This window comes from Henningerozyma blattae, chromosome 9, assembly GCF_000315915.1.
Source record: "Henningerozyma blattae CBS 6284 chromosome 9, complete genome".
NCBI classification, from domain to species: Eukaryota; Fungi; Ascomycota; class Saccharomycetes; order Saccharomycetales; family Saccharomycetaceae; genus Henningerozyma; species Henningerozyma blattae.
The window spans coordinates 388,394-416,264 of record NC_020193.1 but is presented as its reverse complement, the minus strand read 5'-3'; the positions used below and the strand labels follow the sequence as shown (position 1 = coordinate 416,264).

Sequence of the window (27,871 nt, the reverse complement as noted above, 5' to 3'; positions counted from 1 at the left end):
TAACTTTAATTTGAAACAATTTTAATCGTAATTTTAATTTAGATAAGATTTAAGTTATAATTTGATTCTTCCATTCATGATGTCAATTTGTATAAGTACCGTACCTGATTTAACCTAAATACTTTTTCATTATTTTCGTCATTAAGAGAAATTAACTCATTCCAACGTTTCATACTACCGAATGGAAATTCCTCTTGTAATTTATAATACTCCTTAGAGATGAAATAATCATCAGTTAATTTGAACTCATCGACAATTTTTATAAACTGAGGTATTTCTTCTGGAAGTAATCTTTTTGCTAATTGATGTCTTATACTGTTAAGGAAATTTTCGATAGTTTGTTCCATGTGTGCCAAGTTTTTAGTTTTCCCCTTTCTGTCTTCTGGATGATTATTTAATTTAATATATGCAACATTAAACAATTTTTCTTGAATTTGTTTACCAATAATTATAACTTGAAAAATATTTTTATATCCATAATTATAAAATTCATCTTCAATTTTAATAGATAGAATTAACTGATTATTAATAAAAAATTCATTCTGGTTTGTATCCTGTAAATACCAAGATTTATTTATTCTATCAATAGTGAAAATATCTGAATTTTTTATCCACATATCATTATAATTAAACAGATTTGATAAGATTAAGTCGGATTGATATTCTTTATCATTTGAAATATTATTTTCTGGGTGTTGATGGTTTTTTAAAGCTTCCTTCTTTTGTGTAGGTGAAAATACATGTGTTATTAACCATGATGGATTACCAGTCTGTAATTTTTTATTTTGATTCTGCCGTATAATATTTTTGTAATGGTTTATTTCTATTTCAAAAACATTAGAATTATCTGTAGAAACAGAAATGGAAGAATTAGAGCCATTATTATATTCTTTATTTGAATACTCGATTTGAGAGATATCAATCATTTTATGAGAAAATGATAAAATAAACGTCAATAATAATCCATGGCTTCTACAAGAACCTATATTTCGTTCATTTGATTGGAAATTAATGGGTGTCAAAATTGAATTATCATCAAATTTTTCGTAATACTCTCCGATGGATTGAATATGAAATCTATTTTTAAATTTCATCCAAATATCTTTTCTTAATCCAGTACCGTAAGCAATTTGAGTTTTTTGTAAATTATCATACGTGGAAGGTGGAGTATTTAGCAAATATCTGCATAATTCACCAGAGTACTGGATATGAGTTGCCTGAGTCATAAATACTTGCTTCCAAAAAGTGTTTGTGGTAAATGAATGGCCAATTGCAGTACAACCACCTTGTAATATAGTAGTCCAAACACATAACATAGATGATCTTGCATGGTATAATGGCACAGTTGTAAATACTATACTTTTATGATCAATCTTTAGGATATTACTAAACAATTTATAGCTTAATCCAATCTTTCTCCAAGAAATATTTTTCAATCGTATCTTAATTTGTGATGGTGGTACATTTAAATTTGAATATTTAATAAATATAATTCCACTATTTAAGTCATTCCCTAATTTGGAATTTCTCTTCGTTTGATTTTGTAAAAAAATTGGTGAATTTGGACTCAATAAGATTTTCATTAAATCTTGCTCATGAATATTATTAAATTTAATCGATCTTAATTTCGAAGTATTAGTAATTTTTCTAATAAAAGAACTTAATTCTGGGTCAATAAATAATTGTGAAATACTTGACAATTTTATTGATTCTTCTAATAACTGATAATCCTCTTTACTACTTTCAAAGCAAACGGGCAATGCACCAATATTCCATAATGCTAACCATAACAAGATAAATAGAGGCTTATTTGTAAAAATAATTCCGATACGATCACCTGGGCATATCGAATATTGAAAATGTAAAACATAACTCAATCGGAGTACGAATTCGTATATATCTTTATAAGTATATGTCTCTAATTGATATTGACCCTTTTGATAGGCTAGGGGCCTAATATAAATCAATAGTAGGCTATCTGGTTGTAAGAAGACATTTTGAGTAAAAATATCCCAACCATGAAATTCATTTTTCCTCACAGACCTAATATATGCTAAAATTTCCGTACTTGAATAAGATAAAATTTTATAATCATCATGAAGTTGATATTTATCATCCAACCATATAGGAATTGAGTCAGTAAATGTGCTTATTATCATTCTGCATGGTCCCAAGAGAAAAATAAAAACTTTCCATTGTAATTGTACACAAAACCATATTACCATAAAAATCAGGTCGTATAGCAACCCAATTGAAAATCTCCACATTAAAGTAGAATCGGGTTAAGTATGAATAATTTACTAAAGCTGATTCAGTACACTTTTTTCCTCAGAATGCATACTGTTTTTCAATTGACCCCTTTTTCATCTAACATTCTTGTAATACAATATAAAAAAATTATTTATTTACATAATCTTTTATTTTTTTTTTTTCTAAAATTCGTATTGAGATGGGCTTTGTCCTCGTTCAATGTCTCGGAGTTATAATTTCCTATTTTAGCTATTTCAGGGACAAATTCGGGAGATCTGAGTGCTTTAGAAAAACTGTAATTTTATTTTAGGCATTGTAGAATGTTTTTTTATTCTTTAAAATTAGTTAGGGCTACAAATTTCGAAGGCAAATATTGGTAAAAAATTTATTGCAAAGAGGGTATAAAATAAGTTAGGCAAAATGTATGTATGAGACAAAACGTTTAAATAAGTAAAAAAAATAGGTATATAAAATGTCATGATAGCGATAGTCCATAATCTGTTTGTAGTGATGAATTTCAGGCAAGTGAAAAGTTGAAATTTTTAGTGTAGTGTACTAGAATCTGAAGCATATTTATTGTAAGGCTCTGAATCTATGGAATATTTTTTGTTCATTTCGGTGTCATTTTTAGAATGAGTATGAATTTCATTGATCTCTTGACTCAATGTCTTTCTATCTCTAATATAGATTCCCCATAGAATACAAGTCTCGATTAATAAACCAGCAAAACAAAACCAGGACATAGCCGAAGCTTTCTTCCCTTTTTGAACTTTGACCATTCCCATACTGGCACTTGGGACTAATAATCTGCTAGAATGAACACCTACATGTAGCCAAGTAGATCCGATCCCCCATAATAATATTAATACAGCTGTCCAGATTAAAATCAATTTATTTATTTGGTATCTTAAAGGTAAACTTGGGTATGGGATTGTTACATATATTACTAATAGGCATAAAGCACAAATTAAAGCAATGGTTGCAATTAAAATATAAGGATGAATCACATTAACGTTGGTAATTCTAGCCAACTCTAGAATATTCAAATCTGCTGCTTGAGTTGTAGAATTCGAGGTTGATTGATTTATTAGTTCAATAGCGACATCTTTATACAGCGATACTTGGTCTATTTTTTTCTTTGGATAGCAAATGGAAGTAATATTCCCATAATAGTTTGTGGGTATGTTTGAAATGCAAATTCCCAAGAAACCAGCTTTAACTTTAATATTTTCTAAACCTTTTAACTTTTTTGAATTTTGAAACGATTTTTGAATCACTGAATAGAAAGGCGATTGTGAATCAAAAGTATATTTTGTGATGAATGTGGACATATTTGATGTGTTAGAACAACCTACTAGTAGAAAGATTGATATAAATATGACAATAATGTTAAACGTCAAAGCTAGGATACGTGGCATCCTTTTAAGACAGAACCATATAGATGAAGCAGGAATCATTCTTGTTCGTTGAAATTTTTAAAATATCTTATTTTTTTTTTGTTTTTTTTGTTGATATCATTCTACGACAAGGATTTACATGATCCATCAACATAATATTTGTGTTCTTTATATATTCAACTTTTGTGAATCAATTTTCTTTTCATTTTTTTCACTGTTGTAAAAGAATTGTTTTATTTTAGCCGCTGAGACTAACCTGAAACAAACCTGATTCATCTTGCCGATTATAGTGATTCCGCTCAACAAGAATACAATAAAAAACAAAAGTATTACCTTGTTATAAGACACTATACCAATAACAAATACAAGTACTGCTGTGATAGAGCACAATCACTTCAAGATCTATAAGGCTATATGTTTCTTATCATCCTTCTATTGCAACGACCCACTTGATATTTGCCTGCAAAAAAAAGTATCGTTGTATATACGGTTGGACTAGACTTTCTTCACCCACTAGTCACGAGGCTCATCATAAGATCACTCATGAACCTTCACTCTGTCTCTAGCCGACTTTTTTTGATAAATAAATAACAAGCACGTTTGTCGTTGGGACCCATTGTATCTCAAATGATGTTTTCGCGTTTGGGTGATTTGTGGCACGCCGTGCTATGTAAATCCGGCAAACTGGGAGAAATTTTCAACATCAACCACACGGAAAACGAATTGGACGATGAGTGTCAATGGTGATCGATTTTCAATTTTTAATTATACGCCAACGTTTCCCTTTCATTTACGCAAAAACTGCAAACAACAACGATAATACTGGAAGTGACCAATAAAGAAGTTTTGAACAGCCGTTCAAGGGTCATTAAAAAAAGCAAAGCCCTTTCTTAATATATCTATTACCTATAAGTTTATTTTGTTATACAAGGGTTATTTTATTTTATCTACGATTTACCGGAAGTTCAAAGAATTTTATTGATTAATCTTTTTTTAAAATATTGGACGAAGACTTAAAGAAAAGAAAAGAAAAGTAAACAGTAAAAGAAGGAGGATCTCAAGAACTGTAAGTCTATCTCATTACTTATTCTGTCTTTTTTTCTCTCTAAATCTTTATTTTAGACCTTTTTTCTTATATCATTTTCTTTTGTACTTTATTCTGTTTTATTTCATTCTTTTTTTCTCTTTCTATCCTTATACTTTTAATAATTATAGATAAATATATCAAAATCTGATTAAATACATTCTCTCTTAATAATCTATCCCATTTTTTATTTGAAGAATAGAATCTAAAAAGAAAAAAAATATTATTAATAATTCTGACATCCATACTAGCATTAAAAGAACTAATCCAATTATCTCAATTTAGTTCTCAATTCTGCGAAAATAATACAATCAACAAATCTGTTAAACGTGACTATAATTGTTATTACTGTTTTTATCAGTCAATCACATTCAACTTTTATATCCATTGATTTTTTTTCTTTTGCCCATTTATTATTTATTATTCAATCTTCCCCGCAAAATTAAAAATAATATCAACGAAAAAACAAAACTACTGTAAGCATAATCATAGCAAGTCTATTCATTCTTCATATAGATGCCTTATGCCTAATGCATATTATCCTGATATTAATTTAACTTTTTATCATTAACCAATATCTATTTATACTGTAACATTATGAATAATAATATTGCAAAGCATACACATAACGAACAATTCCATAGACGGAAAAGACACTCAACCTCAAGTTGTGAAAATAGAGATCCCAGATCTACTATTAAAACACCGCATCCAATAATTAATAGAAATCAATTAATACTACTGAAACAGAAAAGTGTTACTGAAGGCAATAAGAACTCTACTAACACAACAATAATAGGAGAAGATCAAAATCATGAACGAGATAATAAAAACAACTCATTAATAGATGATAATGAAGAAGCAATTGAAGATGATGAAGAAGATGATGTTGGACCCATTGCAAATCTGAAAGATTTAAACATAGAAGATAAACAGAAAAAACAAGAAGGGCCTATCTTACACGGGAGAAAAGCAAGTACTTATATGGGGATCTTTAGAGATGATAGAAGTCCAAGTAATTTCTCAAAGACATCCACTGATGATAGCCCGAATGAAACAATTATTAAGGAACTTAGTAAAAATCCTAACAGTCACAGAGATGTAGAATCTAACTCAGATAAAGACAAGAATAATAATAGACTAGTATTTTCTGAGCATGAAACTATAAAAGAAGGAATTATTAATTCAGATCCTTTCATAAACAATGATAATAATAATAAAATTGATGACAATATTGATAACTCTACATCATGTTTAAATAGTTCTACATCAATTGTTACCGTATCTGACACAACTCATAATAATTCTGAAATTATTGATAAAATTGATAATAGTTCCAATACACATACCGATAATAAGCCAATATCAAAATTAAGCCAATTGATTAGTTCCTCCATATCAAAGACTAAAGCAAGCACATCTAATTTATCTGCATCTATATTACCTCATAAAATTTTAGATGATTCTGAAATATCTCCAAGGGCGGTTAAAGAAACTTTAATAGATGTTGCACCAAATGTTAGATCAATTCCAAAAGAATTGATCTCGCCAATATCAAAATTACAGCGTAAATCACCCAAAAAGGAACAATTTGATAATAAAGAAGTTCGTATTGAAAATCATCTAGAACATTATGAACAAACACATGACAATAATAATAAAAATAATGGCCAAAATAAATCTCAAAATGATCACAAGGATCACCATAGTTATAACCTTCATAATCGTCGTCATCATCATCACCATCACCATCATAAAAAGCATATTCATAATGATGATGATGAATTTCGTTCAAAATCATTAACGATCAATAACAGACCCTCATCTCCGGATAAGCAAAAATATATCTCTACGAGTAAGCCTCATCTCACAGATGATCTTACTTTGACTCCAATATCTTCTGCAACATATTATCCACATAAATCCGCAATCAAATTAAATAGCAATAAATATTCCAAGCATAATAAAATCAATAATAATCCAATCGGAGTTTCCTCCTCTTTAAGTAATGATATCATATTTCAAAATAAATCTATTTCCAATTCTACCTCTGCATCTACTTCTCCAACACATACTCTAGATAGAACAGATGGCTTTACACTATCATCATCTGTACCTTTAGACTTATCAATCGATTCTGATAATGATAACATCATTGGTACTAATGGTAAAATAATAAAAAGACTTCGCATTACAAATAATAATGATTCGTATTCGAAATTACAAGATACTATGAGAATAGACACTGATTTTATTCCACCCAAAAAGTCATCAAAGACAATTGAAACAACTACTCCTCCTGAAAATATAGTTAATTCGAAGGAAATCTCTATGAAGACTGACGTAAAGTCTACACAAACTGCATCTGCAACAAAAGGCAGATTAGACTCTTCGATTGTGAATAAGCAAGTAATAATTCAAATAAATGGTAAACAAAAATCAAACGAAAATGATACTTTAGATGTGAAACCTTATTCTAATGTTATTGATAGAGAAGATGAGCGAAATATTGACGAAAATCTAGAAGTAAAATTTAATGATAAAATTGAAAATAAGTCGGTTGAAACTGATAATCAAAAAAGTATAAGTGTGATTAAAAAGTTACAAGAAATTAAAGACCCTAGCGAATTAGATGGGCTGACTCAGGCAGGAGAACAACAGGGGAAAATTTCTTCCTCAGGCCCAGATTTACAGAAAACTACATCCACAACCGGTTTAATAACAGAGAATCCTAATAATGAGAATTTGGAGGGTGACGTCATCGAACCAGCTAAATATGAAGATGGACAAGATTATGAAGAAGATGAAGATGAAGAAGATGAAGAGCATGCAGAATATCCCCTTGCAGTGGAGCTACAGCCTTTTACTAACAAAGTTGGCGGGCACACTGCTATTTTTAGATTTTCAGAAAGAGCTGTTTGTAAAGCATTGGTGAATAGGGAAAATAAATGGTACGAAAACATTGAACAAAACCATAAAGAATTACTACAGTTTATGCCAAGATATATTGGTGTTTTAAATGTACGCCAACATTTTACCTCAAAAGGCTCACAACATGAAAATAACACTGATGAAGATATTAACGATAAAAAATACTCGACCCCTTTACCAACTGCTTCTCCTCCAAATCCATCTTCTCCTCTATCACCTATCAATAGTATGAAGGTTAGAAGTAGAGGTAGCAGGAAATCATCATTAACGATGAATAATAATCACTTAGCTGGAAAGGGGGTCCATCTAAATGGCTCTCACATTTCTCATTCACAGCACGCCCAAATGAGGAGAAAATCATCTCAAAGTGCAAATAAAACTAATGTTCTCGATGCCTCAAAGTTTATGGGCGAACCATTAACACATGTACAATCTTTACCCACAACTGCATGCCATGTATCGAAAACTGATTATCAAGATCTTGCCTTTCCGGAAGTTGTTCTAGACGACAATAAACATATTATTCCAGATTCATTATGGGGGAGATATTCAAACTCTCATACTCATTTTATTCCTGTAACCCATTATGGTGATTACATTGATAATAGCTTTGATAGCCAATCTGATGTCCATTCAATGAACAATCTTCATGGACGAACACGTTCTGAGAATTGTAATATGATCTCTAAAAGCTCTGATGATATAATTTCACCCATACGTGATAATAATGATAGTATGGACGGGTTAGATAGATCACCAGATGAAATTATTCAATCTCCGAAGTTAACATCCCCTTTTGATAAGTGGGATTCAGGGTCTACTATGATTAATACAAAATTACAAGAATTGGTTTTACAAGAAGTTTTTGCCCCAACATATATAAGGAAAGAAAGAAAAGGGTCAACTTGTTCTTATCATGAAAAGAAACAAGGTGAAGATATCCATGACCATATGTCTAAAAATAACTTTTCAAAGGCTATTGAGAGTTCGAGATCAGTGATCGATTTAAAGGAAATAGGTAAAAGAGTGATTCCAAAAGTTCATAGAACTGTAAGTGAAATTCAAAACAAAACACTAGGTACACCTTTAAAATCCAAAGTTATATCACGAAGTAATATGAAGGAACTAAACGATATACAGGAATCTGAGTACAAAATTAATAATAATAATCAAGAACCCAAAAATCATAATGATGTGAGCAGTAGCATTGATGGATATAAACCTAGCACCAGCCTAACTGACTCAATCACTTTTGAAGGAAATTCTAAAACTGTTGTTTCCAAATTTATTCTATTAGAAGATTTGACAAGAAAAATGAATAAACCATGTGCATTAGATTTAAAGATGGGGACAAGGCAATATGGTGTGGATGCTAAGCCCGCTAAGCAACGTTCTCAACGAAGCAAATGTCATAAAACTACCTCACGGAAACTTGGTGTTAGAATATGTGGTATGAAAACTTGGAACAAGGAATACTACATTAAACGCGATAAATATTTTGGTAGAAGGGTGAAAATTGGCTGGCAATTTACTAGATGTCTCTCAAGATTTTTCTATGATGGGGTTTCTGTTGCCAGTATTATCCGGCAAATTCCCCATTTGGTAGTACAATTAGACATGTTATTTTCAGAGTTAGTTAAACTAAAAGGATATAGACTATATGGTGCCTCTTTACTTTTGATGTATGATGGTAAGAATAAATATGGGAAGACTGGAAAAGCAAAGCTACATATTATTGACTTCGCTAGATGCATTACAAAGAAAGATTTAGATTATGGTTTAGATACCTTTAGAATACCTCCACAACATATAGAGTCGGAAGATCGTGGATTTCTAAGAGGTGTAAGAAGCTTAAAATTTTATTTAATATTAATTTGGAATTTTTTGACCAATGATACTCCACTTTTAGAAAATGCTGAAGACTTGCAAGAGTTTATGAAGACAAATAGTAAGGAATTCGAAAAAAATTGGGATTGGTTAGACGAATTTGACAAAGAAGATGAATGCGATTTTAATAATCCTGACAGTGAATTAAGGAAAAAGTGGAGAAAATATGAACTTATTTTTGATGTCGAGCCAAGACACTTGAACAACGAGGAGGTGAGCGATTAATATTCCTGAGTAGTAATCTTCCTTCTCAATATAATATATGCATGCACTGCACTTAGAAGATGGTCTCTTCTATTATTTTTCATTTTATTCAATTGCATTGTTTAATTAACATAAAATTATTAAGAATAATGTAAATCTACTCATTCTATCTCTTAAAAAGATATTTTGGCGGTTATAGATTTTTTTTACACCTATGCAAAGTTACATATCTTATATAATTTAATTTGATTTTTAAACTCCCACAAATGTTTTCATCTCATAATACAAAAATGAAATTAAATATATAGCCTCAAGATGCAAAAAAAAAAATATCTGAACAATATTAGGGTCAAATCGCAATTGAATTCTACGGTAGACAGAACTTAAATTGTCCAAAGAAAGACTTCTTGTTCTCCCAGCTTAGAGAGACTGTCTTTGAGTTGGAGATGCAAAGACAGCCAAATACACTGGTTAATTTACTTTTTACTTGATTTCTTTATTATGAACTCAAAAATCCAAAAAAAGTATATCAAATTTCAAAAATTGAAAATACGATTTCTTAAATAGCAGTTTTCAATGGTCAGCCGGGTAACGCAAAAGAAAATAATTGAGCCTAGGGTAAGAAAATATACATTGAGTAATACAATATATTACAAAAGAATCGTTGATACCATGAATACATTCTGTAATGCATTGTATTAGTAAACGTACGTGATTCAAGAAAGCATATATATATTAAAAGAAATGAGCATTCCAACTGCTGATGAGGAATTTATAAGGCAAAGGGCCGCAATTATTTCAGAAATCAATAAAACAATGGATTCAATAATAAACGCTTTAACGGGAGTCAATATATCTTTAGAGAGTTCAAACGCGCTTCGTACACAATTTGAAAGTGTTAGTGATTTATGGAAAGTATTTTATGATGGCCTTGAAAGCGTGCCTAATGATCAGGTGGATGAATCACAAACCGAAGATGAAAGTCGGTTAAATGTCAGTTCTAGTTAGATAAGATCGTGTTAACAGCGTATTATATACAAGTATATATTCAATAAAATAATGCTACTTTGAGCTTTATATTTTTAGTCTTTTCATCTGATTCGGCTTTTATTTAGCATATGCTAACTTTATTAGTTTTCTTTTGATTACTTACATTCTGTATGAATGCGCGTTTAATGAAAAATATACATAGTTGATTAGCTTATATATAGTATTTCTCGAGTAGATAATTTTGTAGTTGGTAGGAGCTTGAGGCTACACTTCTCAAAAGCAAAGAAATAATATTAGACAAATGAGATGTACTAAGAATCGAAGTTTCTAGGTGGCTGTAATATATTAAACTTTTCAGCATACCAGAGAACATGCATTAATAAAAGAAAGAATAGGAATAATTTTGAAATGGATACATCTTAGGAACTCATTTATTCAATATAGGTACATGTCTCCTATTATGAGTTATTGAACTTTTATTTATCAAAACTTATAGGTCGCTACGTCTTACCTGAGTTTCTAATTCTATTCTTTTGGAATTATCGATTTATAGAACGGAAATAACAGAATATTGCTGGATAGACAGTAATTTCTGGAGATCTGTGTTTATCTTGTGAATAAATGATTCCTATATTGCTCCACCCTGACACCATATTGCTGTTAATATAATATGTAGATCCCAGCGTTTGAATATTCTTATTCAATAACTGATAAAGATAAGGTTGGATACTATTTTTGTGTTCCATAAGCTTAATATTCAACTTTATAGCATCTGATAATTTGTTCGTGGATTTGAACAGAGTTTGCAGAAGGACATTTAATGCTCCAAATACTAAGAATTTAGTATTAAGTATTCTATTCATTGTTAATCCTGGTTTATGAAATTTTATCAGAAATTTATCAGTTCCTAAGAAGGATTTATTAAATCCTCCTCCTTTTAATTATTTTTAATGATTTCAATATATATGTCCAAATAACTCTTAGGTTTCTTTTTAGAAGATATTTCCTCCTACCTCAAAGGGTAAAATCTTTTTACCATAATAAATTATCTCCTACTTTTTTTGAAAAAAATCATTGTATCTTTCAAGTAGGCGCTGAGATTCTTAATACGTTTTATTATTATTTTTCTTTTAATACTGAACTCGTTGGCTGATTTTATTTCCAACTACCTATTATTTTCAATGCTTCAAAAAGAGACATTTCTGGAGAGATTGCTTTTCATAGCTACTCATCAGTTTTGTTAATGCATTAACTAAAACAACTAAGTTAGATCCCTAGATGAAAATGAAAATAATTATATGTGTGTTCTTTTTGAAGCATTGAAATGATTATAGGTTAATTATTCAGAAATTTTTGGAAACTTTTTTTTGCTCAATTTGTTCGAGAAGACAGCTTTTTTTGCTTGAATTCTAGATTTTGCAAATTGGAAAACTTATATGTATATATTTAAGTCTGTCTTAGTATATAATGTTGTTTTTTGTACTTTATTATATATGTTTTTTAAAAAAGAATAAATTCTAATATGCTTCTCACAGAGATGAGATGCCAGAAATAAAATATTCATTTACTAATGTGGATCATTCAATACCCTTTTTCGACACTTTTTTCTTTTTGTTAGTTCAAAGGTGTTTCGGAATTTAATAAAAGGAAATATTACATGAAAAATTGAATTTGGAAAATAACCTTTAATAACTATTTTACCCAAAAATGTTATGTTTGTATTTCGAATAGCGCGGCACTCCAATGAGTACTAAAAAGTATTGCGTATAATAAAACAATTTTGCTATTCATATTTTAACTCTGCACTGTTATTTATATATATCCTACAAGACTTTTTAGTTTCATGGTTTAATAACAAGACAGCAGGAACGCAGAATATAATACATTAAAACTTTAATATCTTAATGATATTTCACTTAGACGAAGAACTTGCCAAAGGGCAAAACATAAATGAGGTAAAAAATATTCCAACAAGATATTTAGATCATTTGGATTCTGCTCTGACTGAGAACGAAACTAGTATTTTGCTATCAAAGAAAAATGACAACTATCTTCAAATTCCAAATGACCAAGCTATATTAAGTGACTCGAACGAAGATAATATGGTGGAGTATAAAAGAAGCCAAGATAAGGAGAGAGTGAGAAGGAGATCTTCCTTAATAGCTAAGTTTTCAGCTGCATCTCCACCTTTCACTAGCAGGCTAAGCATTTTAAATAATGGATCATCTATACCTAAGGGTGAATTGTTTGGTGACAAAATGTCAGGAACTCATTACTATAATACTTTACAAGAAGAGGGCCAAAATGTACAGTTCATTGATAAAATCCCTGATCAGCATGATTTAGGAACTACTAGAACTCTCTATGACTTTAAACCTGTTAGAGTCTTAGGTAAAGGTGCTTATGGGAAAGTTATTCTTGTTAAGGATAAATACACAAGTAAACTATATGCCATGAAACAGTTGAGAAAGGCAGAAATTTTAATTAATGATACTTCAAATAATAACCAGGAACAAAAAGAAAATGTAGAGAATACTGGTGAAAATGAAGAAAATACAATATTGGCCAAAAGAATTGAAAGAACTTTTGCGGAGAGAACAATTTTGTCTGAACTTGAACACCCAAACATTGTTAAATTGTTTTATAGTTTTCGTGATGACAGTAAATTATATTTATTATTACAATATATTCCTGGTGGTGAACTATTCTATCATTTGAAGGAGCAAGGTACTTTAGACGAGGATACCGTTGCCTTTTATGCTGCAGAGATAAGTTGTGCCCTTAAATTCTTGCATGAAAAGGGTATTGTTTATAGGGATTTGAAGCCAGAAAATTGCTTATTAAACGAAAAAGGCCATCTAGTGCTAACTGATTTCGGTTTAAGCAAAAAGAGTTTATCAGAATCACGTACACCATCTGCCGTTGACCTTAAGGCGAAGTTGATTTCAAATGAAGATTATAGTATTGTTAGTGAGGAAGAAGATGTGGTCGCATTACATTCAATTATTGGAACTCCAGAATACTGTGCACCTGAAATTTTAATGGGCCAACCATACACTCAAAATTGTGATTGGTATTCTTTAGGATGTTTAATATATGATATGTTAGTTGGGAAGCCACCATTTACTGGTAATAATCACAAAGTAATTCTAAATAAGATTCAAAAAGAAAAAGTTGGGCCAAAGATCCCATATTATCTGAGTGACGGCATGAAAGACATGCTAGGCGCATTGTTAAAGAAAGATAATTCCAAAAGATGGAATGTTGATAAATATTGGAAAGAAGAAAAGAAACGGGATTTGTCAAATCGTGGTAAAAATAATAATAAAAAGAAAAAAAACTCAGAAAGAGCTTCAATTTTCCAAGCACATTTTATCTTTAGAAAAATTAATTGGGAGGAACTAGAAAAGGGTAATTTACAAAATACTATTGGCCCTATATTACCAGTTATTACAGATTGGGAATTAGCAGAGAATTTTGATAGTGAGTTTACAAATATGGAGTATAGTTTTGATGATCACGCTATTAATATTAATGATATCGATGAAAGAGATAATTTTATAACAAATGGTAATACTCATTCTAGTTCTAAAAATATAGATATTCGTGTAGGAAGTGGTACAACTTTGAGTAATTTTAATGGAAGTAGTACAACACTAAACATGGATATTATGAATGGCACTAATGCATTCAGCAGAAACGGGTCAAATAATAATACTGATAGAAATACTGGAGATATGTTCAAGGGATTTAGTTATTCAGCTAACGCCAGTTATTTAGAAAGGTATTTTTAGACTAACTGGAGATGTTTTTCAATTGTAATACTATGATATAATAATGGGGGTTAATTAGGATAAATATAATAATGTATCTATATAAACAAATTTTGATAAATTTTATATATTCAAGTTGTAACAAAGGATATTTAATAATAGTAAACTTTATGGTATGAATTGTAAAATAGCTGTTCAAGAAAATAGTGAATTATTGTCGTAGTTATATATGTATATTTGTCTACAACACTAAGAAACAATAAAGAGTTATAGTTAATACATAAATAAAATAAATTATAAAAAAGGGTGGCTAACAAAACAATGTGTTGTAGACGATTGGTAAACATAAAAAAAGTCATGTAAAAAAGAGAACTTCATCAATTGTCATTGAAATAAAAAAAAAGGCAATGGTGCTTAAAAATAAAAAAAATGAAAATTTAAGCAGAACGAATAATAACAATTTAAGTAATAATGGTAGGTAAAAAGGGGGATGAATAATTCACGTATATAAATGACAACAAGAAATAGAGTTGAACAATGTTGAAGATGGATCATGCAAATTTTTAACTAGAATTTCTTCTTAGTTTTAAAAGTTGAAGATAACAAAATACAGCCGGTTGTTAATGCTAAGTAACCCAAAATTTCGGATCTAATGATAGTTGTTTGATTTGGTTCACATAGCCATTCGGAAACACCCATTAAAATGATAGTACCTTGATTAGTAGTAATAGAATATTCTGGGGTTAAATTTCCGATCAAATAGAATAAAGATAAAATATGTGGTATTATACCTGCTAAAATTATTACTAGAATAGGAAGCCAAAAAGAGTACTTTTCTTTGAATAATAAGTTGATATTATTTTTATAGGATAAATTACAAATAAATGGCAACAAAATAATTGAATTGATTAAACCAATTATAGTGATATGTTTTGATTGCTCTTCTAACGTGCAAATGTTTTTCTTGGAGTTATTAAACCATTTGTTCCAGAGTACATAGAATAACCCTATTGGTAAAGCCCCAAGGCCACAAATTAAAGCACCTTTTAATCTATCGAACAAGAATGGATCGTTTAATTCACCAGTTTCTTTATTTAAAACCAATTTACCAGCCAACAAATCGGAAGTAGCCTTCGAATAAGAAATCAGTAAAACACCAAGTAAGGTGATCATTGAAATTACATAGTTACGGAAAATATTTTTCTTAGTACCTTGGCCAAATAATCCAATCAGGAAGAAGGTAATTTCAAAAATAGAAACGTTTTGAATAATAGCAGTATCAAAAGCTGGAGAAATAGATAAGGAAAGGTTGTATGATAAGGAAGGAATCAATAAAAGAATTGATAATATGAATAATTTAAAAAAATGTTCATAATCATAAGATGTACTAGTGGCTGGTTCTAAAGAAGGTAATTGTTCAACAAACGTAGTAGGAAGAGCATCTGATTCTCCTTCAACAGGAGATGTAGCAGTTTCTGATGAATTAGAAGTGATGGTAGTAGTATTTGGGGTTATAGGAGCAGTCGCGTTTAATCTAGCTGTAGATTCCTTCTTGAAAGACTTGTTAATGTTCACAAATTTATATATAAACTTAGACACAGGGAATATGAATAAGAAAGTGAAGAAATAAAGAAATGTTAAAAAGACTGGAAGGCCAGTAATATTACTGCTGGTAATATTAGATGTAGTGTCAGAGTTTTCAGTTACAATATTTCTCGAGTTACTCATAGCAGAAGAACCATGATCCAAATAAATAGAAGAAAGAGATCTGGTTTGTATGATATACGTGATTGCACTCGTTATCCATATTAATTTAATAGATATCATAATGATTTTTATAAAGATATTATTTTGCTTGTTGCACTATTATATCAGTCACTTATTTTTTTATTGTTACAACTAGTTAAATGTGGACTATCAATATCTTGTGATTACCTTATTATGCTATTAATAGTACATATACACATATTTTCCAGCCATGTATCTATGTTGTTTTCAGTAAATCTGGTGCTAGATGAAGTTGGAAAATACAGCGAGAGAATTCCTGGTACATTTAGGCAACGTCCAAAAGCGGCTTAAAAATTCGCAATGTAAAGGGCGAGTGATAAATATAACGTGAATGCTGGGCGACAAGGTTTTAATTGGTAAAAAAATTATCAGCCCCCTGGGTCTTCTTGTTGCCTAAGCAACAAATATATGCACGTGTTACATATATATATATGATGTGGCATCAGTCCCTTTGGTCTGTTGTTGTTAAATATTATCGTCTCGGTGAATATACATGTGACCTACGTAGTAGTGGTATGTTTTATATACAGGACAGAGTATAGTCTAATTATTGAAAAGAAAGCCATACCATTTCTGGCGTTTTACTTCTCTTTTAGAGTTGGGAATATAATACTTGCAATGTTCTTCGATTCTTTCTGCACCATTCTTCTCATCATATGCCATCCCTAAAACATCTACAAAATCTCCTTCTGGGTCCATCAAGTAAAAAAATGCCGAATGATCTACAAGATAATCTTTCTGGTCGTTAGTTTTTAAAGAATCCTTTTCAGGTGTAGCGAAAAAAACACGATATTGTTTACAAACTTGCTTTATTTGCTCGTAAGTACCGGTTAGCCCAATTATATCTTTGTCAAAGTCATTTAAATATTTTTTAATTACTTCTGGTGAATCCCTGTCTGGATCACACGTGATAAAAATAGGTTGGATGTCAAATCCTGTCTTTTCCTTCAATTTTCTTTCCACTTTCAAATTATGAAGCCATACTCCTAATTTATCCAATTGATCAGGACAAATATCAGGACAATGTGTAAACCCAAAATATATGATTGAGAATTTGCCAAGCAAATCTTTGTCGGTAAACGTTTTACCATCTTGATCCAATAAGTCAAATGCTCCACCTAATTTGGCTTTTTGGCCGTATTCAATGTTAGAACTTACTTCTTTATCAAATTCCAATTTATTCTTTGTATATTTCGAAAATCCGTAGATCGCTATCCCAAGTAGCCCAATTATACCACCAAGCTTCCATCTTGGGACATCCAAGTTTCCATTGAGCTTGTTGATATTCTTATTAGCATTAGATCTTGTTCTATTTACTTTTAAACGAGATAATGATTCTCGTTGATCATTATTTCTTAAAGTTTGTAATGTGGAAAAGGTGCAAGTATTTATGAGTTTGTTCTGCCTGCTTATCCTAAAGAATAATCTTCCAACACCCAATGGTCGAATGTTAATATTTTGTAAACTATTCATATTTACACTTCGCCGCTTTTTTGGTTGATTTTGATCTAACAATGGCTTTTTCTCTATGATCAAGAATGTAAATATTTCTCTTTTTATATTTCAATCGCATTTTTTCTCAATGTACGCTTTTCCCTCCCTTTTTTTTCTTCTTTAAACAAAGTATACATTCTTCTCTTTCCGTTTTAAGAAATAGTGTATAAATTTGACGATGTTAAAAAATCTATTCTTAATACGTCACAAGTCATTCAGCTAAAAGCATTTGATATATTTACTATATGAATCTTAATATATATATATATTCACAGTTCATAGACTGTAAAACTAGTAGTATCCTTGAACTCTTGCAAAACTCTCTCTGTCTTCTCCCATGGAACACCAAATATGCCACTATTTATTTTGGGCATCTCTAATTTATATTCCTTTAAGCTAATTTTATCTACATCGATATCCTTTAAGAATTCCAAAATATCGCTGTCCATAGAATCTTTTGCCTTTAGATTACCATTAGATTGAATTAATTCGTTCAAATGTATCAAACTTCTTTCTGTCTTTTTTAATATACTTTCTGGAATATCACAATTTCCACCACCATATGCAGAAGTGAATAAGCAGGCAATTAAAACTCTTTCTGTAGAGTTATTATTAGAATAACTCGATAATATCATACTCTTACCTAATAGTTGGTAGCCATATTTATCACAGATTTCTATATATTTTTTTTCAGCCTTGGGATATTTTAATGCTAATTGATAGGCAATGCCGCCACCCCATGAGCCATCACAATTACAAGAATGAATTATCATACGGTTATACTTTTGTTTGTTTAAAATATTGCCTTTAACGTATCTAATAGTACTCATTTCTCTGGATATCAGTTTGTCTATATGCACACTGTAGTGTTAAGCTTTTGTTATGTTGTAATATAAGGGTCCTTTTTATCAGGAAATAGATTTTTTTATAGCGTAAGTTTTTTACAATTCGCTCCAAAGGCTAAAAAATAAAAATGATATTATAAAATATACAAGGACACCCTTGTATAAGACTCTAACTATAGCTTTTATATGTAATGTATCTAAAAGTAAAAATATTATTTAGTTTTTTTATTATAGTTAAAATTACGAAAATTATTAAAATTACAAATATGCAAAAAAAGAATAATGTATAAATATTAAAAATAATGAGTTTCTTCGAATTAATTTATTAAGTAAATGTTTATCAATGTCTTTTCATTAAATGGGAGTATCCATTATAATAATGTATTATTAATTGATGTGATAAATGTTTTTGTTGGCATATGTTTTATTAAAAAAATTAGAAAAATATTCAGATAAATTTCAAATTGGCAATTATTAATCAGCATTCTCATCAGATTTATCTTTTTTCTTAGGTACTATTCTCTTTTTAACCTGAGCTATTAGCATAGTAATGGTGGAAATGCTGATTAAGTTTTTAACGTGGAAAACATAATAAACAGTCCCCATGGCAAAAATATTGAAGACAATATAGATCCAATAGAAGCCAAAATTTCTCCAAATATTACCATAGCTTGCACTGACATACGTCAAATACTCATCACCTACAGAATATATGCAATAAGCACAATCAGAGGTAGCATCTGGGTTGTCAATATATCCAGTACCTGTTTTCAAAAACGCCTCCATATATTGACCACAAGTTTGCCCCTCCGGTGGATTGAAGTAATTAAATTCTTTTTTCTTACATCTCACTGGTTTCTTATGTAATAAAATGCCTACCATGTTTTGAACAAAATATGTATAGGGCGAGGTCTTCCACATGAATGTCCAAAATCCAGGCATCAATGATTTAGGTTGTACAACACCACAGAATCCAATTAAAAAAGATAGTGTTAGCCCCATTATGACGTTTGCAGATTGAAGATTGGGGGACATATATAAAACCATTAAACCTAATCCAACAAAATATAACTGGAATACGAAACTATAATTTAAAAACCAGACTGCAGATCTGCTTGCTTCAAAAAAAGTTCTTAGTGGGAAATAATAGGAAACGAAAAAAAATGTGGAGAACAATATATGGTAAGGTAATTCTGATAAATATTGAGTGACTAAGATAAAAGACCAATGAAACATATTGGATTTCGATTCACGAACTTCGAATAATTCTCTTGATTGAATTGCGTTCGCTTGAATTTGATTCATTAAAGGAGCAGATAAAATAATTGAAACGAATGCAGAAAATAATGAATTTTGTAAACCTGCGTATGAATAGCCTACATTATAAAATGAGAACCCAATAAATAAACCCGCAAAGGTAAATAGCATCATTTTTGAAAAGATATAATTAGTACTTCGCCAAAATACAAGAGTAGTTCGTAACCAAACATGATAGAATTGATAAACGTAAGAATTTGCATATTTTGTTTTACTCCTTGAAAATACGGAAGGATCTTCCTTGGCCTGTAATTCGAGAATTAATTTATCCACTTCATTGGCCAAATTTGTATATTCAGGAGAATTTAACCAAATTTCATGCCAGTCTTCTTTTACAGAGGCAGTAGCCCCTGCGCCTATAGATTCTAAAATGTATTCTGCCGGATTTTCAGAAAAGTCACATATTCTTGCACCATTTCCCTCGAAATAGTCCAATAAAGTTCTTGAATTTTTACCAATATCACCAAAATAGACTGTTTGTCCTCCTTTCTTCAATAATAACAAACGATCGAATTGTTCGAACAAAGTTGCGGATGGCTGATGGATTGTACATAAAATTGCTTGCCCCGCATTCGCTAATCTTCTTAATAATTGAACGATTGCCCACGAAGATTGAGAATCCAAACCAGAAGTTGGCTCATCTAAAAACAATAGTAGGTCTGGTTTAGCAACTAATTCAACCCCTATAGATAACTTTTTTCTTTGTTCTACGTTTAACCCACGCCCCAATTCACCTACTAAAGCCTCGGCATATTGTTCCATATCGAGAACTTCTATAACTCTCTCCACATAATGCATCTTCTCTTCATCTGAGACACTTGCTGGGCGACGTACACGAGCTGAAAATTGTAATGATTCCCTTACTGATAATTGAGCTATATGCATATCTTGTTGCTGAACGTAGCCAGTGCGTCGTTCAAAAGTAATATCTACCGGATGGCCATTTACTAACATATCACCAGTTATAATCCCTACATTTCTTTGTGCTAATGTATTTAATAAAGTTGTCTTACCTGCTCCTGATTCCCCCATTAAAGCTGTTAGCGTTCCAGGTTTACAATAACCTGTTACTTTATCCAATAATTGACGTTGGCTACCATTATATGGAACAGTATAACAAACTTTCCTCCAGATGAAAATACCTGTACTTTCTAAATCTTTAAACGAATCAGGTTCTACTGCTCCTTCTTGTGAGGATGCTGTAGAGACTGCTGTAGACGAAGATACAGGGAAAACTTTAGATTGTGAATCTACATCATTTTCTTCATCATTATGGTTAAATTGAAGTTTTGTACCCTTCTTGTAAAGTAACATATCACCACCAGCTTTTACGGGTCTTTTAAATTCGGTAAAGATGATCTTACCGCCAACATATCCAAGCACGAATGCCCACATAATGGCCAAATTTCTCCAAGTATGCGCCCAAACATAAGTGTACTGGATTCTTAAATAATCATCCCCTAATACATAATTTTGACCAGGCTTGGAACCCGTAAATGCACAAACACGATTGTCAGGAGATACATCTTCATATCCTGGGCCTCTAGGAACGTATGATTTATTACAGTTCATATGTCTACCATGAAATTCTGCTTCCAGCATTGACTCGAATGCGTATCTTATTGGTAAGATGTATGAGATCCATTTGAACCATTGATGCATCTTTGGAGCTTGGATCATATATGTAGAATATAACGAAATGGCTAACATGATGATACCAGCGATTGAATTTGCCTGTGGCAAAGAATCACATGCTGAAGCAACGCATTCAAATAATGCGTTAATAGCCTCTGAGCACATGACTAAAAATAAATAAATAATAAAGAATGATCCGGCAGTTTGGTGTAAATAAGCCAAAAAATATAAAATGATTAAGAAACAAGTTAATCCAATCATTCTAAAGGGGAATCCCGATAAGGTACTTGCTATTGCCTCAGCAGATGGATGGTATAATGAATACATCTTATGTTTTTGTAAGATAGGTCTATGCTCAAAAGACATATTTGCTAACCCCATTAAAGAATAATATAGTAATGCGAAATACAAAACACCACCTCTTGTGAAGGCACCATTTGTTCCTGAAGGTGCTTTGTAGAATAAAGATCCGGAAACTAAAGATTGTATGATAGCAGCTGTTATATTTGTTACTGTGAATGATTTATTACCATATATTCTTTGAAACCCTCTGATTGTACATAATCTTACTTGTTCGAAATATGATATAATATATCTTGATTGCTTTCTTGAACTTTTTGATTTTTCTTGTTGAATGGATTGCTTATATAAGTCTCTTGTCTTTTCGACGTCAATATTTTTCTTGTAAATTTCAATATTATGTTTTAATTGATTAAATTCTTCAGAATTATGCCAATACTCTTCAAATTGCTTTGCAGTTCTTGGTACTTTATCTTCATAGCCTGGCTTTATTATATGTAGCCCGTTTAAATCTGTCATAGAAGTTAAGAATTCTGCTGTAGGTTGTCTTGAAGGTTTTTCATACCCCATTTTTTCGAAATACGGGATAGCATCTTCTATTTTACCGTAATAGATCTGTCTACCTAGGTAAAGTACTGTAACTTTATCGAATGTATTGTAAATGTTTTCACTTGCCTGATATAAAGTAACAAATGCAGTAGATCCTAATAGATTTGTCATTACACGAATAGCTTGAGCATATTCCAGTGCAGTAGAAGCATCTAACCCTCTTGTTGCATTATCCCAGCAATATATGGATCCTCTTGCAGCCAATGCTTCTGCTATAGAGACACGTTTTCTTTCCCCCCCAGAAACACCTCTTACGAAATCATTCCCCACTTTTGTATTATAAGTATGTCTTAGCCCAAAGATTGTACAGTACAAGTCTCTGATTGCTGCGATATACTCCTTTCTTGAGACGTTATTGACTCTCACAGCGGGAGTTCTACACGCAATGGCGAAATCTAAAGTTTGTTGCACAGTTAAATAGGGGAAATGCACGTCTAACTCCCCATTATAGATAACGTCTGATCTGAAATGTTTCATCATTTCCTTCTGGTCAATACCGTCGTAAGATATATCACCGGTGACTCCTCCGGCTAATTGATCGATTTGTCCTGCTGTTACTTTTAAGAAAGTAGAGCAACCTGCACCAGGTCTTCCTAGGACAAGAACCATTTCACCAGGTTCAGCAAATGCATAAACATTTCGAAGGATATGCATCATTCTACGATTTCTTAAATTTTTCACAAAATTGAAAATAGTGTAAGGTAAAAGTATGATATCCATGACAGTGGTTGCGTTAGCCGCAGATGAGTCGATACCCTTTGCACCGACGTCCTCGAGGATAACACCTGCCTTTCTAAGATGAATCCCCTGTTCGTTTGCGTTTCTTACGAATTCTGAAATGATCATCTTGGCATTAAAATCTTCATCTGATTCTTCAAAAGATAAAGTATCGTGTTCTGAATCATTAGAGGAACTGGAGGTGGGTGTAGAAGTAGTCATGAAATTTAATACCCCATCTCTTGTTGTATGGAATGATAGGGTTTTAGCCAAGGATTCGATTTGTGATATCAAGTCAGGACTCAATTCTGTACTGAGTCGTCTATCTCGTCTATGTGGTTCTGTCATAGAATCTTTATGATGACTGGGTGTCGAGGATGAGGTTAACAGTTTTGTTAACCGATCACTCGGGGTATCATTGGAGGCTAAATTCAATCGTTTAGCTCTTTCTTTATTGGAGTGAAACGAAGTAGTCGAATTGTTTGGAATAGAAGTAAAATCTCTTGACATTGAGCGTTCTCTTGGAGGTTCTCTATGTGAAGGACTGAATTCTTTTATACTATTTTCATCGTCCGTAGATGATGATGAATGGGTATCTTTAGGTTGTTCTCTAATATTATCCATCGAGAAAAACTCACCTTCATGAAGTGCAACTAGATTTTCCGAAGACAATTGAGTCGATTGTCTTGTGGTATTTATGTTTGTGTGTTTTGCAGGTCCTGATTTTTCATCCAAATCTATATTGGATTCGGATCCCCTGATGGAAGAATTATTACCTATTATCGGATCCATATTTGATATATGGTATGGTCTAATGGTATTTGAAAAAAAAGCAGCGAACTAGTAATGAGATTGAAATTTCACCATTTTAAGGTAATTATGATTAAGATCGATGAAGATCGAAATGTATGCTTCTATATATGATTGCGTATATCTTCTTTCCGTAGATGCTCAGCATGATTCTGTGATTCTGTGATTCTGTGATTCTGTGATTCCGTAATTCTGTGTATGTCTTACTCTGTAGGCAGGAGAAGGTGTGTTGCTAGGCAGGATAGCCAAAGAGGGGTCGTGGAGGTACCGGCAGTGGACAGGAGATATTAGTAGGCCAGCCTTGGTGGAATATTGGGCAGAAGGTCCCCCTTACTACAACTCCGTGTCGAAAATTATTAGTGTGGCTGTAAAGTAAACAGACAGAGTAAATAATAGTAATAATCAATACACGGAGTAAACAGATGGAGTGTAAATACGGAAACCCGGAGTAGGATATTTCCGCGGATGGATGTTTGTTTCCGCGGATATAAGCCGTGGTGATTTGTCAGCAGTGCCAGGAGAAATTTCAGGGCAGTTTTGGTTACCGTAGCAACGCAAGCTATATAAGCATACGAAAAATAAAGAAAGAGAAGTGAAAAATACAATATCTTTTAAAAAAGCAATTATTTATAATATATAGTATAAAGGTGGGGGGTTGTAGTAGTAGTAGGTCGTACAAAATTCGTGACTATGTTTCATTAGACATGGCAAAAAGAGATGATAAAAAAAATAAAGAATGAATAAAAGGCATAAAAAATTTATCAATTAAGTTTAAGCCAATTCGTATAAGCAAGAACCGATGGTTGGCTTGGAGACCAAGATGGCTTCCTTCAATTCAGTGTCTGTGATGGTTGGGTATTGCTTCTTGTAGAATTGTTCGATCAAAGCCTTCTTGACACTTTCGACGTTTTCAGTTGGAACCAAATGGACGGTACAACCACCCCAACCGGCACCAGTCAATCTGGAACCGTAGGAACCGTTAGCCAAAGCGATTTCGCAGATCTTGTCAGTTTCTTCACAAGAACATTCGTATAATTTGTCACAGGATTCTTGGGATTGGTTCATCAAACCACCGAATAACTTGAAGAATTCTTCGTCGCTGGCGAATTTTTGACCAGAAGTCATGATCTTCAAAGCGTCCAAGACTCTCAAGGATTCAGAGTAAACGTGCTTGGCTCTTTGGTATAATTTCAAGACTTGGAATCTGACTGGGAAAGTGGTCAAGTAGTCCTTGGTGAATTCTTCTTTAGAGGTGTTCAAAGCAGCAGAAGCTTCATCAACAGTGTAACCGGATTTGTGAGAACCGAAAGTTTCTTGAACCAATTCTAACATCTTGTTCAATCTTTCAATACCGGTGGTAACATCACCATCCCATGGCTTTGGAACGTTGTGGTATTTAGCGTAGTAAGCGTTCATGAAATCTCTCAAGTTACCTTTACCTAAAGTACCGGATTTCTTCAAAGAGACGCCGTATTTGGCAGCCAAGACTTCAGCAGCAACAGTGACTTCAACGACTCTCAAGTTATAGTTAGTTGGGGCAGTTTCGACCTTGTTAGAGACCTTCAAAGTGTTGGCAATGACGAATTCAACAGCAGTGCTTTTCAAAGCTGGGAATTTGAAAGCAGTGGCCTTTAATTCAGGCTTGAATTCAACGTATAAGGCATGATCATCTTGACCACAAACAGAAGCAGCTTGATCCATACCACCGTTGTTAACACCGACGTAATGTTCAGCAACAACAGTGATTCTCATTAAATCTTGTTTGGTCATCTTGTAAGAGGTTGGCATGTTGGATCTAACAATGGCCAAAGCAGTGGCACAGATGAAGGCAGCAGAGGAGGATAAACCAGAACCAGTTGGGACATTACCTTGACAGTAAACTTCCAAACCAGCTAATGGAGCCTTACCGAATTTGGTTGGTTCGATTTCCTTTAAGAATTCATGAGCAACGTGTAAACCACACTTGAAGTAGTTGGACCAGTCAGAGATGGAGGCATCGATGGTAACAAAGGAGCCGTCTAATGGTAAATCGAATTTTCTTTGGGCGAATCTTTCATCCGCATTGGCTAAAGTGATGGATGGGTTTTTCTTGTCATCCAAAACCTTAACAGCAATCAACATATCAACATCGATAGCCATTGGCAAGACAGAGAAATCAGCATAATCGATATGTTCACCAATCAAGTTGACTCTACCTGGAGATCTAGAGACGAAATCTGGCTTGGACTTGTAGACTTTTTCGAAACCGGCAATAACAGCTGGACATTTTTCAGTTAAGGCCTTTGGTAATGCAGCACCAGAAGAGTGGAAGATTGGAATAGACATGATTGACGAGATATTAAAAAAGTAAGGGAGGGAGTGAAGAGTGTTTGAATAAAGTGGTACTCTATTTGTTGATGGTTTCTTCTTATGACAAGACAAATTTAATGCTTAAAAGTTGAATATTCCTTACTCTTTTATAGTTTTATTTTCCTTCAAGAATGGAAGCATTTTTATTTTTTTTGTCAAAAGCATTTCTACCCTTAACATAGTCTCAATTCGCGATCTAAAACAAGACCAAGACCACACCCAGTCAGTTCCGTAGAGAACTTGTTGAGTGAGGGGACTATTCATGTTTGATGCACGTAAAAAAAGAGTAGATCGTGTCGTATCTGGGGGAGGCAAAGTACGACCTTTTTCTAGCCAAACCGTCTATTTTTTACAACTAAGTTGTGGGGTAAAGAAAACAATAACGAATCATGGTTAAAACAACACAACACAACACATCAAGTCTTTCTTGGTAGTAGCAATTACCCTTTACCCTTTGCCCAATTGCCAATTTGACATTACACCAATACTGGACTAAATTCGCGCCTAGAGAGTATGCAGACCCGGACCACTCTGCTCCGAGCCAGTTCCTCGGCTCACCAACATAGCCCGGGCCACTCTGCCCCGCACACGTCATTCTCAACGATTCAAGATTCTCGATTCACAGATTCCACGGCCGACTATTTCCACCCCACGTTTTTGGCCCACGCTTTGCCTTCCCGTTGAACCGAGGCGCCGGTAATGTTCCCTCTTGGACACTCCGTCCCTACCCCGCATTCCACAGTCCACCAAACAATCAGGAAAATATACTACAGAAATCCAAATACAAAACAGGCCAATATTACCAGCCGTAGACATTACGTGCCTGAGCCGTACGCCGTGCCTCTATACATTTTCCTACTTCCTTTTTTTTATTTCGGGCCACTCTGTACCGAGAAATCTTGACGAAACCCGCACCCCCACCGGAGCACTGTGGTCCGACGGATTCCATGACAACCATGACAACAGAATGGAAATAGCTCAGAATAGATTACCCGTGGCTTAAAATGGATATACCCTCGGCCATTTAGTTTGGATTGTGTTATTGTATTCTTTATGTCTTTCTTTCTTTCTTTTTTTTCGGAAATTGAAACAAGCAAAGACCCGTACCAGATCTCTGGACCACTCTGCTCCGAAATTGAAATTCTTGAATGAATGACGCCAAAAGAAACGGATAGATATTTTTTTTTTCACTTTTGCACTTTTTCACTTGCATTTACACTTACGCAATAGAGGTAACGATGGTTGTAGGTGCGATTCTTTGTCTTAGGTAAAAAAAAAAAAATACTTTTCTTGGTGCATGTTTCCTACTATGGTGATAAAGATATTAAGCATGCTAACAATACAAATCAGCTGTATCAGTAATCAGATATATATAAGACTTGATGCTACACATATTGCAAAAAGAGAAAAGGGTATTATGTTCATCATGTTTGTTTTGTTTGTCTTGTTTGTATAAAGAGAACCAAAGAAACCTGGTCTAATCTAAGCCAA

General features: G+C 32.5%; 10 protein-coding genes across 10 annotated transcripts; 3 read left to right on the top strand and 7 right to left on the bottom strand.

Annotated features, from left to right (window-relative positions):
• Positions 1-74: 74 nt before the first annotated feature.
• On the bottom strand, positions 75-2,267 carry TBLA0I01840 (uncharacterized protein; the record flags this gene model as incomplete). The annotated part of the gene is made up of 1 exon (XM_004182313.1): positions 75-2,267. One exon carries the CDS (start codon positions 2,265-2,267, stop codon positions 75-77), a length of 2,193 nt encoding a protein of 730 aa, XP_004182361.1.
• Positions 2,268-2,792: 525 nt separating this feature from the next.
• Positions 2,793-3,707, bottom strand: FIG1 (Fig1p; the record flags this gene model as incomplete). The annotated part of the gene is made up of 1 exon (XM_004182312.1): positions 2,793-3,707. The coding sequence occupies one exon, from the start codon at positions 3,705-3,707 to the stop codon at positions 2,793-2,795; it is 915 nt and encodes a 304-aa protein (XP_004182360.1).
• Positions 3,708-5,328: 1,621 nt separating this feature from the next.
• On the top strand, positions 5,329-9,774 carry KCS1 (inositol polyphosphate kinase KCS1; the record flags this gene model as incomplete). The annotated part of the gene is made up of 1 exon (XM_004182311.1): positions 5,329-9,774. One exon carries the CDS (start codon positions 5,329-5,331, stop codon positions 9,772-9,774), a length of 4,446 nt encoding a protein of 1,481 aa, XP_004182359.1.
• Positions 9,775-10,497: 723 nt separating this feature from the next.
• Positions 10,498-10,761, top strand: DAD1 (Dad1p; the record flags this gene model as incomplete). The annotated part of the gene is made up of 1 exon (XM_004182310.1): positions 10,498-10,761. One exon carries the CDS (start codon positions 10,498-10,500, stop codon positions 10,759-10,761), a length of 264 nt encoding a protein of 87 aa, XP_004182358.1.
• A 1,886-nt stretch (positions 10,762-12,647) lies between these two features.
• On the top strand, positions 12,648-14,537 carry YPK3 (putative protein kinase YPK3; the record flags this gene model as incomplete). The annotated part of the gene is made up of 1 exon (XM_004182309.1): positions 12,648-14,537. The coding sequence occupies one exon, from the start codon at positions 12,648-12,650 to the stop codon at positions 14,535-14,537; it is 1,890 nt and encodes a 629-aa protein (XP_004182357.1).
• Positions 14,538-15,083: 546 nt separating this feature from the next.
• On the bottom strand, positions 15,084-16,244 carry TBLA0I01790 (uncharacterized protein; the record flags this gene model as incomplete). The annotated part of the gene is made up of 1 exon (XM_004182308.1): positions 15,084-16,244. The coding sequence occupies one exon, from the start codon at positions 16,242-16,244 to the stop codon at positions 15,084-15,086; it is 1,161 nt and encodes a 386-aa protein (XP_004182356.1).
• Positions 16,245-16,847: 603 nt separating this feature from the next.
• Positions 16,848-17,777, bottom strand: TBLA0I01780 (SCO family protein; the record flags this gene model as incomplete). Its single annotated transcript, XM_004182307.1, has 1 exon — positions 16,848-17,777. One exon carries the CDS (start codon positions 17,775-17,777, stop codon positions 16,848-16,850), a length of 930 nt encoding a protein of 309 aa, XP_004182355.1.
• Positions 17,778-18,067: 290 nt separating this feature from the next.
• On the bottom strand, positions 18,068-18,628 carry POA1 (ADP-ribose 1''-phosphate phosphatase; the record flags this gene model as incomplete). The annotated part of the gene is made up of 1 exon (XM_004182306.1): positions 18,068-18,628. One exon carries the CDS (start codon positions 18,626-18,628, stop codon positions 18,068-18,070), a length of 561 nt encoding a protein of 186 aa, XP_004182354.1.
• Positions 18,629-19,117: 489 nt separating this feature from the next.
• Positions 19,118-24,013, bottom strand: TBLA0I01760 (ATP-binding cassette transporter SNQ2; the record flags this gene model as incomplete). The annotated part of the gene is made up of 1 exon (XM_004182305.1): positions 19,118-24,013. The coding sequence occupies one exon, from the start codon at positions 24,011-24,013 to the stop codon at positions 19,118-19,120; it is 4,896 nt and encodes a 1,631-aa protein (XP_004182353.1).
• Positions 24,014-24,802: 789 nt separating this feature from the next.
• On the bottom strand, positions 24,803-26,356 carry TBLA0I01750 (uncharacterized protein; the record flags this gene model as incomplete). Its single annotated transcript, XM_004182304.1, has 1 exon — positions 24,803-26,356. One exon carries the CDS (start codon positions 26,354-26,356, stop codon positions 24,803-24,805), a length of 1,554 nt encoding a protein of 517 aa, XP_004182352.1.
• Between the last annotated feature and the right edge of the window lie 1,515 nt (positions 26,357-27,871).